General features: G+C 48.7%; 2 protein-coding genes across 2 annotated transcripts; both read left to right on the forward strand.

The window, feature by feature from the left end:
* Nucleotides 1-760: 760 nt before the first annotated feature.
* On the forward strand, nt 761-8,782 carry ZNF70 (zinc finger protein 70). Its single transcript, XM_080649715.1, has 2 exons — nt 761-903; nt 5,368-8,782. The coding sequence occupies exon 2, from the start codon at nt 5,447-5,449 to the stop codon at nt 6,791-6,793; it is 1,347 nt and encodes a 448-aa protein (XP_080505841.1). The 5' UTR covers nt 761-903; nt 5,368-5,446; the 3' UTR covers nt 6,794-8,782.
* Nucleotides 3,793-4,159, forward strand: LOC308238320 (calmodulin-binding transcription activator 1-like). The gene has a single exon (XM_080650045.1). It carries the CDS (start codon nt 3,800-3,802, stop codon nt 4,040-4,042), a length of 243 nt encoding a protein of 80 aa, XP_080506171.1. The 5' UTR covers nt 3,793-3,799; the 3' UTR covers nt 4,043-4,159.
* Nucleotides 8,783-12,408: the final 3,626 nt, after the last annotated feature.

The following is a 12,408-nucleotide window of genomic DNA, read 5'->3' on the forward strand; positions in this document are numbered from 1 at the left end:
GAGAGGGCTGTGCCCCCACTCTCCCCAGGGAGGCTCTCCCACAGGCAGGTGGGCCCAGCGGGAAGCATAGGGGGAGGGGCAAGTCTTGCCATCAGAAGCAGAGCTGAGAGTCTGGGAGTCGAGTGGGGGGTTCAAGAACACATCCCTCTTCCCTCCTGGTTCCCCTAGAAGGCGTCTCATGCCTGGAGGTCATCCCTCAAATGTACTGAGTCCAGAGAGGGTCCAGCCAACACTCGCAGCCATCTGCGGGCAGGGGTGGGTGGGGGTTCCTCCGCTGGCCCTTCTTCTCATTCCCCTCTCTGTGGGGGCTGGGTGGGCAGGCAGAACCAGGAAGGGATGATGAATCCCCAGGGCTCCTGGGCCTATGAGAGGTGATGGGCTCCTGGGCCTATGAGAGGTGATGGGCTCCACTCTGGAATCCCCTTCTCCTTCTCTTGAAGACCCCAGACGCCTGGCGGCCCCTGGCTGAGCCCATCCCCAGGGCAAGTGCAGCCGGCCTGCCCCTCCCGGCCTCAGTTTCCTCCCCTGCACTCCTGCCAGCTCTGTTCTCCTCCCAGCCGGACTCACTCGGGGGGCAGCCCAGAGCCACTGGGTCGAACAGGAGAGACTCGCGATCCCTGTCCTGGAGCCCGGAGCCCCGCGGCTGCGCGCCCGAACACCAGGCGCGGCGGGACCACCGAGACGCGAGGACCTCCGCGCGGCCTAGAGCAGTCCCGGAAGTGCCCGCGGGCGGGGGGCGGGGGGTGGGGCTCCGGCTCTCGGGCCACCGCGGGCTCCGCGTCAGCAGCAGCAGCCCGGGAGCCAGGCCGGGTCCGCCGCGGGTTGGAGCAGCTCAGGTGCGGCCCCGCCCCGGCCTCCGGCGGCCCCGCCCCGGCCCAGGTGAGCGGCTCCGCCCCGGCCCAGGTGAGTGGCTCCGCGGCAGCCTGTGTGCCCACCTGTCCCTCCGGTGGTCCGCGTTGCGAGCGTCTCCATTGGTGGGAAGCATGTTGGGCACAGGCGTCGCCGCCCGGCTGGCGTGTGCCTGTCCGCGGCTGCTCGCTGGCCTCCAGCCAGAAAGCCCTGACCGGAGCGAGGGTCTGCCAGGTGCCGGGCCGTGTGGTCCCCCTGGAGGATGGGGTGACGGATGCAGGAGAAGCCTGGGAAGGCCCTGAGAGAAGTGAGAAGCATGGGATTTCATACCTTTGGCTTTTTGGTCCAAAAACGTTTAAAACATTGTTGGGGACAGATAAAGGTTTGCCAAGTTTTTAAACAGAGTGGAGACTTCAGGTATAGGTGGTACATAGTGGGAATGGAAAATTCCTAAGGAGGAAACGTTGGAAACACCAGGATTTAACAGGTGGATGGAAGAAGAGTTGCAATACACAGAAGGAGGGATCCCAGGCCATGAAAATTGGGGGCGGGGGAGGAATCTTTCAAAAATAAAGGGAATAAGGCAGGATGTGGGAATGGGGTGATTTGTCCAGCAAGCTCAAAGCCTTGAGGCGTCCAGGTAGGCAAGGTGGGTTTAGGAAAGGGATGAACCCATATTGTCACATCTTTAGTTTTTTCAAGAGAAGGCCAGAAATCTACTGAGTTTTCCATGTTGGCAGCTAAGTCAAACAAAAAGGAAAAGCCCAACTCTTTGGAGAGGCAGACAAAACGTGTCTATGGCAGGATCCCCAGGCTGCCAATTTTCATCCTCTAAAATGAAGGGTTTTGAGAAGGAGGTATTGGTGAGCAGTGCCAGAAGGGGTGGGGAAGGGGACAGAGAAGAGAGGATTGGCAGTAAGGAGGTCATTGGATGCTGGAGCTGAGTGCTGAAGTCCCAGCTGAAATTGGAAACTGGAAATCTGTCTCGGTGCCATACACAGTCGTATGATTTTCCTTGGCAGCATTTAACATTTCATGAGGAATTGGCAGAGGAGTTAGTGGCTGGTTGCAGCAGGGCAAGGAATTGCGGAATGTGATGCTGGTCAGCGAGTTAGCTGAAGTGATGTTTTTAGTTAGACCCACTCTAGAAGGAGGGGATCTAAGCTAGATGGGAGTGGGTAGAACTAGAAGAGGAGAATGAAGTGAAAATGGGGAAATATTAGCGCTAGCCGGTTTGGCTCAGTGGAGACAGCATTGGCCTACGAACTGAAGGGTTCTGGGTTGGATTCCGGTCAAGGGCATATGCCTGGGTTGCAGGCTCAATCCCCAGTAGGAGGCATGCAGGAGGCAGCCAGTCAATGATTCTCATCATAGATGTTTCTCTCTCTCTCTCTCTCTCTCTTCCCCTCCCTCTTCCTTCCTCTCTGAAATCAATAAAAATAAAAAAATAAAAAATGGGGAGCTATTAGATTTGGTGCATTTGAGTGAGAGAACTGGAAGGATTGGAAATTATGGTTGCTGAAGAGGAGGGTAAGAGGAGGTAAAATGAGCAAAGACAATTCATTGAAGTGGCTGAAATTCATTAAGAAGATATTTCCAAATAGAAGTGGGCTCCATCATGACTATTCTGACTAATATATATATATTTTGATTCAGTTACTCTCTAAGCTTCAAGGTAAGGATAGTAATAGTAGTACCTTTGTATAGAGTTGTGAAGATTAAGTGAGAAACACTTGTAAAGGTCTAGTAGTGTCTAGCACAGAGCAGATACTCAATAAACATGACCTGTTATCATTATGGTAGCTGGAGAGTTTCCCTTTAGCTGCACAGAAGTTTCTGAATGGGGTCCTAAGCGGCTCCCTTGGGCCACCTCAGGGGCTGAGGGGCTGAGTGGGGGTGTTCTGGTTTCCTGCTTTGTTCCTACAGAAACACCCTCCTTCAACTGCAGCAGCCATGCTTTTGTCTGTTTGTTTACTAGAGGCCCAATGCACAAATTTGTGCATGGTGGGGTCAGGCTGGCCCACCCAGATCCTGGGGGCTGATCAAGGTGGGGCCGGCTGGCGGGAGGGGCCATGGGAGGTTGGCCAGCTGGCCCTGCCCCCTGGTCGAATTCCCAGTTGAGGGGACAATTTGCATATTAGCCTTTTATTATATAGGATATCTCCCAGAGAATTGATTTTTTTTGGATAAAGAGTTCAAGTGTGACTATCAGTTCTAGCACAAAACCAGATGGCTTTTCCTCCATTCAATTATATATTAATTCAACAAATGTATGTGTAGAGATTGTCCTGTTGTGCTGGGGCTCAGGGTTTTAAAATGAAGGAGCGCACGGCTTGCCCTTAAGAAGTTCACAGGTAGCCGAAACCGGTTTGGCTCAGTGGATAGAGCGTCGGCCTGCGGACTAAAGGGTCCCGGGTTCAATTCCGGTCAAGGGCATGTACCTTGGTTGCGGGCACATCCCCAGTGGGAGGTGTGCAGGAGGCAGCTGATCGATGTTTCTCTCTCATCGATGTTTCTAGCTCTCTATCCCTCTCCCTTCCTCTCTGTAAAATATAAATAAAATATATTAAAAAAAAAAGAAGTTCACAGGTAGTGGTGGGGAGAGTCCTGTCAACCCATGTTTGCCATCAAGGTGGTGAGTGCTTGATGGATGTGTGCACCAAGCTCCATGGGTCATGGAGGGGTGTGCCTGAGATAGTTAATCTGAGGGTAAAAGAAGAGGGGACATTTGGACTGAGTCTGGAAGGATGAGCCAGTGACGGTATGAGAAAGGGGAGGGACCTGGTAGGCAGAAGAAACAGCAGCACAAATGAAATGGAAGGTTAGGCTGTGTGTGAAAGGAAGGGCAGAGGTGGCTGGGCCGGCGGCAGCGGCGGTACCAGGCACGCGCTCGGGGTCCCCGGTCGCGAGGAGGAGGAGGAGGAGGAGGAGGAGGAGGAGGAGGAGGAGGATGTGGCGCGCGGAGGGGAAATGGCTGCCGAAAACAAGCCGGAAGAGCGTTTCCCAAAGTGTATTCTGCGGAACTAGCACCTACTGTGTTCTCAACACCGTGCCACCTCTAGAAGATGATCATGGGAACAGCAATAGTAGTCATGTAAAAATCTTTTTACCGAAAAAGCTGCTTGAATGTCTGCCGAAATGTTCAAGTTTACCCAAAGAGAGGCACCGTTGGAACACTAATGAGAGATCATGATGCAGCCGTCCTTTTGGATTTCTTTTTAATAATGTGTGACCCTTCACCTTTGATCCCCTGACCTGCATTACCTTGGTAACCATTTCATTTTTTAATTTAATTTCATTTTTTAATTTTGGTGTGTAAGCTGTAACATTTAATCTCTCAAAGTGTAACATGCTGATTTTCTCAAATAGAGAGAACCCTTTGAGCGATAAATTTGCAAAATGCTGTCTTCATTTTCTGTATTAAAATTCATTTCAGTTTAAAAAAAAAAAGAAAAAGAAAAGAAAGGAAGGGCAGAGATGGGCTGGCAGGGCCATGCATGAGGGCCTTGTGAATGAGTTGAGCTGTCACAGGCTCCTAAGAAGAGAAATGACATGATCAGGCCTGTATTTGGGGTATTTCACACTGGTGTCAATGCAGGGAACGGACCAGAGGGAGGAATAGACGTTGGAGATAGGCAGCCATTTGGGAGGTGAGTATTGAAATAATCTCGGGGATTTGTATTGAGGCCTGAGCTCCAGAATCGCAGCAAGGACAGAGAGGCAGAGACAGACCCCTTCAATAAAGCCTCAGGAAGTGGAAGGACAGGCCATGCAGGTGCGAGAGGAAGAAGGCTTAGGCTGACTCCCAGAGTTGTGGCTGGGGTACCGGAAGGCAGAAAGTGCACTCTCTTTCCCAACAAAACCCCATTCCCAACATCCTCCAGAAGGTGGAGTATTGCGCCTTTTCCACATGGCTCCACTTCCTGCTCTAACCCATCTTTCTGAACATCCTCAGCCTTTCTAGACACTATGGTGTGGTGTTTGATTCTGTAATTTCTCTGTCTTTTTTTTTTTTTCTCTGTCTTTTTTTTGCAGTTGTTTCTGATAAATCAAACTTCTGTCTAACCCAGTGGGGATCAAAGCAAAGGGCAAGATTGTAACTTTTTTTTTGTTTTGTTTTATTTTGTTAATCCTCACCTGAGGATATTTTTTCATTGATTTTTTTGGGGGGGAGGGGAGAGAGAAAAACAGAGTAAGAACAAGAGCGAGAGGGAGAGAGAGAGAGAGAGAGAGAGAGAGAGAGAGAGAATGTGAGAGAGACACATTGATTGGTTATCTCCTGCAATTGCCCCAACTGGGCTGGGGATCAAACCTGCAACCCAGGTATGTGCCCTTGACCTGGAATCCAACCCAAGATCCTTCAGTGTATGGGCTGTCACTCTAACCACTGAGCACACCGCCCAGGGCCAAGATTGTATCTTATACTTTTGTTATTATCTACCATTGATTCTGGCACAGGAAGAAGGCACATACTAAGTGCTTGACTTGTCTGCTTGACAATGTCCCTTTTCTTTTTAGATCGTAAGAACAGTAAGTGTGTCCCAGAGAAGAACATCTTCCAAGAAATACAGTCATTGGGGGTGATACTAGATCCACAATGGAGGTTCCCCCGGCATCCAAGCTTGGTGAGACCTTTGTGTTTGAAGATGGGTTAGAGATGCAACAAGAACTTTTCCCAGAGGAGGACGTAGGGGATTCATTTCTTCAGGAAAGAGGTTTAGAGCAAATGGCTGTTATCTATAAGGAGATCCCTCTTGGGGAGCCAAACGAGGAACATGATGATTATGAGGGGAATTTTAGTCTGTGCTCAAGCCCTGATCAGCATCAGAGTATCCCCCAAGTAAACAAACCCCAGGATGATGACATATTTGGCCAAACCTTCCTCCAGAAATCAGACCTCAGTATGTGTCAGTTAATCCATGGCGGAGAAGAACCCAGCAAACACGACTGTGAGCTAGTGGGCAGGGGGGACTCGGGACCTAACGAACCTCACAGAACTGCACAACCACCAAAACCCTATGCGTGTCGGGAATGTGGGAAGGCCTTCAGCCAGAGCTCACACCTTCTTAGGCACCTGGTGATCCACACTGGGGAGAAGCCCTATGAGTGCTGTGAGTGTGGGAAGGCCTTCAGCCAGAGCTCGCACCTTCTCAGACATCAGATAATCCACACCGGGGAAAAGCCCTACGAATGCCCAGAATGTGGAAAAGCCTTTCGCCAGAGCTCAGCCCTCACACAACATCAGAAAACCCACACTGGGAAGAGACCCTATGAATGTAGGGAATGCGGGAAAGATTTCAGTCGGAGCTCAAGCCTGAGAAAACATGAGAGAATTCATACTGGAGAAAAACCTTATCAGTGTAAGGAATGTGGGAAATCCTTCAACCAGAGTTCAGGCCTGAGCCAGCATCGGAAAATCCACACCCTCAAGAAACCTCACCAATGCGATCTCTGCGGAAAGGCCTTTTGTCACAGGTCCCACCTCATTCGGCACCAGAGGATTCACACTGGGAAGAAACCGTACAAATGTGAAGAGTGTGGGAAGGCCTTCAGCCAGAGCTCCAACCTCATCGAGCATCGGAAGACCCACACCGGTGAGAAACCCTACAAATGCCATAAGTGTGGGAAAGCCTTCAGCCAGAGTTCCTCCCTCATTGAGCACCAGCGGATTCACACTGGGGAGAAGCCTTACGAGTGCGGCCAGTGCGGCAAGGCCTTCTGCCACAGCTCCGCACTGATTCAGCACCAGAGAATCCACACTGGGAAGAAACCCTACGCGTGCAATGAGTGTGGCAAAGCCTTCCGGCACAGGTCGGCCCTTATCGAACATTATAAAACCCACACCAGAGAGAAACCCTACGAGTGTAACAAATGTGGCAAGTCCTTCAGGGGGAGCTCACACCTTATTCGGCATCAGAAAATCCATGCTGGGGAGAAGCTCTAGAAGGAGGAGCTCACACCAAAGCTTGAAAGCCTTTCCCAGATGGAGCCCACGCCCAGTTGCTTTATCTGCAAGGCTCTATCCACCTGCCCCCTAACAGAGTTGAACCTAGGTGCTCCTGAGCACCACACCAGCAGCAAGGGCCCCTCTTGGCCAGGTGCCCTGTGAGCAGCAGGTTTTCTGAGCACAAGGGAGGGTGGGAGGATAGAAAGGCTGCCAGAATGGCTGAGCACCTGAAAAGAGAGTGGGCCTTCGATTTTCTCATTCTCACATTTGACTTCCAAGCCTGTGAGGTTCAGTTCTGCCCTCTATTCGAGAATCCAGAAGAGAAATGACTGGAAGAGGGAGAATGTCGAGTTAAACCCATGAGAATGTCAGGTGATAACTCTGACATCAGGCGACAGTCTGGCACTTTCCGTAGAAGTAACCATTCTCACAGTTCAAATTAGCTAAAGAAAAATGAACCCAAAAAGTAGATACCTCAGCCACAAAATGGAATCTTCTGCCTGGTTTGGGTACTTGTAGGGACAACCCAAACAGGTTACAGAACAAAGGGAGTGTCTGGAAGGACTGGAAGGATTAGGTTTGGGACTGGGAGTGAGGGTGCGAGTCCCTGGTGTGGTCTCTTAATCCTGTTCAGTGTTAGAGTGAGGGTGGTCTCTTTCAAGGAGAGGAGAGGTTTGGTCCTGCAGGCCAGAGGAATTTTTACGCCCAGCTCTGACTCAGCCCAGGCCCAAGGCATCAGTGCCCTCCAGGAGTAGCCCCTCCACAAGACCCAGGGCTCCTAAAACCACAGCGTGCCTTGGACATCAGCAGGGCCCCTTTCTGGTCCGGCAGCTATGCAGCCTCTCCACCTCCCAGTGCAGGGGCGGGCAGGGTGGGGGGATGTTGGAAGCAGGGTGATTCAATCAGAGATCTGGGTTCAAGTCTCAGGTCCATCCCTCCTACCTGTGTGTCCTTGAGGAAGCCCCGAGGCTCAGTTTTCCTACCCGTGAAATGGAGGTAGTGGGATCTGGCCCCATACTTCCAAGGATTGGTGCAAGGCTCCCATTCACAATGAGAGCACATATGAAAGTGCTTTGACAACTGGAGATTGAGTATGGATACCCAGAGTGACCTCTGCCCCCGCTGGAAACACTGTCCCTGAAACCTGGAGAGGCATCCGCATCTGCTTCCTGAAATGGCAGAGCTTGCAGCAGGCCCTCATTAAACCAGGCTTTCCCATACTCCCTCAGGCTTGTACCCTGGGCTGGGGGTGCCCTGTGTTTATCTTACAGATGTTTCCTGGAAGCCATCCTGAGCCTCCCTGTGGTGTTCAGTCCATGTCCCGTACTTCTCTCTGTTCTCCCCCCTGCCAACTGGTGTTCATCTGGGACCAATTCAGTGGGCATCCCCAGAGCTGGGGCTCAGTGGTGTGTTTTTAAAGCTGCCAGGTGGTTATAATGTCCCAGCATGCATCCGGGCTGTGAGCCCTGTGCTGGTCACCCATGCAACCCCACATCTCCCAAATGTCAGGCCTGCTTGCCCTGACTGAGCAGAGCTTGAAGGTGGCCCAGGAACCACACACTGACAGGTCTGGCTGGTTGGTCATTGTTTGTCCCAGGCCCTCAGGCCTTCGTGTGCCCATGGGGATCTAGTATTGGCATTCCTCCCAGGTTTCTCAGCTAGTGTGGGAGGAGGCATTCTGGAATCCCACGAACCTATCGTGGTAAAGCTGGTTATTTCAGCCAATCAGAAGCTCAGTTTGGCAGATATGTGTAGTTTTGATGAATAAAATGGGAGAGCTGCCCTGGCTAGTTTTCTCAGTGGTTAGAGAGTCTGCCCTCAGACCAAAGGGTCACAGGTTCAATCCCTGGGTCCCCAGTCTGTGCATGCGGGAGGCAACCAATCCATGTGTCTCTCCCACATCGATGATTCTCTCTCTGTGTCTCTCCCCCTCCCTTCAACACTTTCTCAAAATCAATGGGAAAAAAATATTCTCAGTTGAGGATTAACAAAAAATAAAAAAAATGGGAGAGCCATAATTGTCACTGAGTAAGTGGGGCTTGGTAGCCAGAGATTTTAAAAGGATTGGTCTGATAGTCTGGGAAGATCACTTCTGTCAAGTCCCTCTTTGCTATGTGAAACATTTAACCAGCACCCCAGGCTCCCCCAGAACCTGCTGTACCACAGCTGGACTGGTCAGGTGGCGCCTGGGCATTGTTGGCAGGAGGCCTGCAACCAGGCTCTGTAGTCATTTACCAGGAGTGAGGAGAGAATGCTGAGACTCCTGCTTGGTGTGGGTGACAGCAGCCACCAACTCGCACCAGATCTACCTCCTGGCACCGCCCTCATTCTGTGTCTCTCAGGCAGTCATCAGTTTCCTTCCCACCTTTAATGTCTCCCTCCACATCCTGTACACCCCAACCAAATTGATTTTTTTAAAGCATCACTTTGCACATGTCACCACTCTCCTTAAAACCAACCTTTGGGGGTATTTCTGCACATAAACCCCCATTTCAGCCAATCTGCTTCACCCCCCTCTAAACAAGCCCCATGGAGTTCATGCCAGCCTCTGTCCTCAGCTCACCCCCCAGCTTCTCTCAACTCATTTTATGCTGTTCTCACGTTTTGAAATATGCACTTTCTCCCCCTGTACCCTCTGCAACCCGTCTCCTTTCTTCCTTTTGACAATTTATGTAACAGGATTAAAACCCCTTTCTGAGGGGTTGACAGATACTCAAATAACCATGGTTAAGACCAGGTACTTTTCATTTTTGGAAGTGTAAGTAAAACTAGTTCTCTGTTCAATGTAGTTCATGGTTTAACTATGTATTTAAATTCCTTTCACTTTATTTAGGGTCTCAGTGTAATGTTATAAGGGATTGCCCTGGTAACACTTTAATCGTCCTTGAATTTAGTTGTTTTTGTTGTCTTGTGTTTTTTCCCTGATGGCAGATGTTGAGTGTTGTAAAGCTCCCACTCGTGATTTTGTTTATTAGTTGGATTGTTGTGTCAAAGTATATGTATTCTGGTGGGTTGTTGTTTTTTTAGCTTAATACTTTATGTTTCTAAGATTAATTATTAGTTAAATATATATATATATATATATATATATATATATATATATATATATATTGATTGATTGATTTTAGAGAGGAAGAGAGAGAGAGAAACATCAATTGGCTGCCTTCTGCACGTGCCCTGACCAGGGGTCAAACCCTCAACCTGCCTCTGTGCCCTGACTGGGAATCAGAATCGAACCTGCAGCCTTTTGCTGCATGGGATGATGCTCCAACCAACTGAGCCACACAGGCCAGGGCATTAGTTAATCATATTTTTACTATTTCTAGCAAATGTAGGTAATTTAGTCTGATTTTTAAAAATAGTTAGAGCTTTTTCTGCACTCCATAAGTTTGACAAGTGATATTTCTTGTTATTATATTAACTTCCTTTTGGTCCAAGTGTTATTATTACTCTTTTATATTTCCAAGTGATGAATGCTTAAGTCATTATTGTTATTTCTTACTTTATTGTGGTTTCAACATTTCAAAGTGTCTACCGAATTTCTTTGGGCCTGAATATATTATCCGTTTTAATGAAGCATTTGTATACTCTTAAGAAACGTATTTTTACTCCATCAGTTCTATTTGTTAGCTCTGTTTTTAAACTATTTTATACAAATTAACATTTTCTCTAATTTTGTTTACTTCAGAGTTCTGAACCTGGGGTCCATGGACTGCCTAGGGGTCTTTTGGCACACAGGGCTTTTAAAAGGTTGTGGACCCCTAGGGACTGAACAGAGCTGTGTGGGCATGTGTATGAGTGAATAGTCCTGCGTCTGTAGCATTCTCCTTATTGTGGAAGGGCTCTGTGACCCCCAAAGAGTTAAGAACACTCATTTACCTGATCTAATTGTAGTTGATTGTGTGTTTTTTTCTTTATGTTGTTTCTGTTCCTTTTTTATGTGTGTTGCTATGTTAGTCATGCAATTATCTCAACTCTTTTTGGAGGAATAGGCAGGGTATATGTTGTCAATAAGTAAATACCATGGTGTTTGGGATATATATATATATATATATATATATATATGCTTAATAGTGATATATTGAAAACCTGTGCCTTTTAGTGCCCTATTTGCCTCTTCATGCTTCTAGCTGAAACTTCTCTTTTCCAAATATTATAATTGAAGCCCTTTGCTTTTCTTGCATTTGCATTTGCATGGGAGTTTATTTAGCTCAGCATTTTAATTTTTAAATGTGTGTATATATTTTGCTATATATCTGTAACTTATAAACACCAAATTCTTGGATTTGATTTTCTGATTCTTGCTGTAATCCTTTTCCTTCTTGTGTAAGAAGTTCTGTCATTAACATTATTGTTTAGAGTAAGGTAGAAAATTGCATTTTAACATTTTAGTCTCTGGTAACTCATTTAACCCACAAAGGCCATGCTCGTTCACGTGTGGAGTATCATTTTGGGGTAGACTAGAAGTCTGCCATTGGGCGTACCTGCTCTTTGCCTTCATCAGTGTCAGGCTCTGTCTTAAGCCCACTCTTCAAGTCACAGGCTCTGCTGTCAGTATCCTTGGCTGCAGTGTGGGGGAATGATGCCACCTCATGGCCTCACGGAGCCCAGAGGACTAAGGAAAACAAACCTGCGTGGCAAACAGCGGGCACAGATGATTACGACACTATTAGTATTTTGAATATTTAATTTTCTGTTCTTACTCCTAAAGTTCTTTGAACATAAAACATTACATTGTGCTTTACTTTTTAGAGAATCCTACTAGATGTAGCAAAGAATTAAGTAGACGTCACAGATCCATCCCACCCTCCCAGAGTGAACCCACAGTCATTTGAAGAGAGGTGGGGACTCTGGTCTCATAACCCCCATCCCCACCACCTGTCTGTCCCAGGTTGGTTCCCCCTCAACCTTCCTCTTTCTCCCCTACCCCTTCTTGTGGTGGGGGAAGGGAACACTGCAAAGGCTCAAGAAGACGGCCCCTTGTGGCCACTCCTGTTACAGTGGGGAAACGGGCCAGTGACTTACCAGAAGCGCGATTCAGTGTCAGACCCACCCTGCAGTCCTGGGGAAGAATATGTCTGGATGCTACGCTGGAGCCCCAGCCAGTTGCTGCCAGGGTTTATCAGAGGTGGCAGGTGGGGTTAGTCATCTCGGGCCAAGGTGTAAACCAAATTGCCTCAATCTGTTCAGAGTTGCCCAACTCTTGGGGGTAATTGGACATTTGCAAACATCACACAAAATGGATATATTTACTAGAATGCTGATGCCTCGATTTACTGGGGTGGGGAAAGAGAACCCCTTTTCTTATTGGAGAACCGCATCTTTAGTATCTGATAACCCAGAAACCAAGGTGGGTGTGAAGTTGGTGTGTCTCTCTCACATTGATGTTTCTCTTTCCTTCCCTCTCTCTCTCTAAAAATCAATAGGAAAAATATCCTCAGGTGAGGATTACCAAAAAACAAAATGAAGACTGATTCTGCTGGCGTGTCCTGACCCCGTGGGGGGCGGGGGCGGGTGTCCAGCCTGATGGGGTAAAAGGGAGGGGGCGAGGGTGGGCAGGAGCTGAGCTGGGCCTGGAGGGAGCAGGGCATCTGCACCAGGGCAGGGAGTGA

The sequence above is a fragment of the Plecotus auritus genome (assembly GCF_963455305.1).
Source record: "Plecotus auritus genome assembly, chromosome: 13".
Classification (NCBI taxonomy): Eukaryota; Metazoa; Chordata; class Mammalia; order Chiroptera; family Vespertilionidae; genus Plecotus; species Plecotus auritus.

Coding starts and splice junctions, on each gene's coding strand:
- LOC308238320 (XM_080650045.1), top strand. CDS start 3,800: ATGTGGCGCGCGGAGGGGAAATGGCTGCCGAAAACAAGCCGGAAGAGC.
- ZNF70 (XM_080649715.1), top strand. CDS start 5,447: ATGGAGGTTCCCCCGGCATCCAAGCTTGGTGAGACCTTTGTGTTTGAA.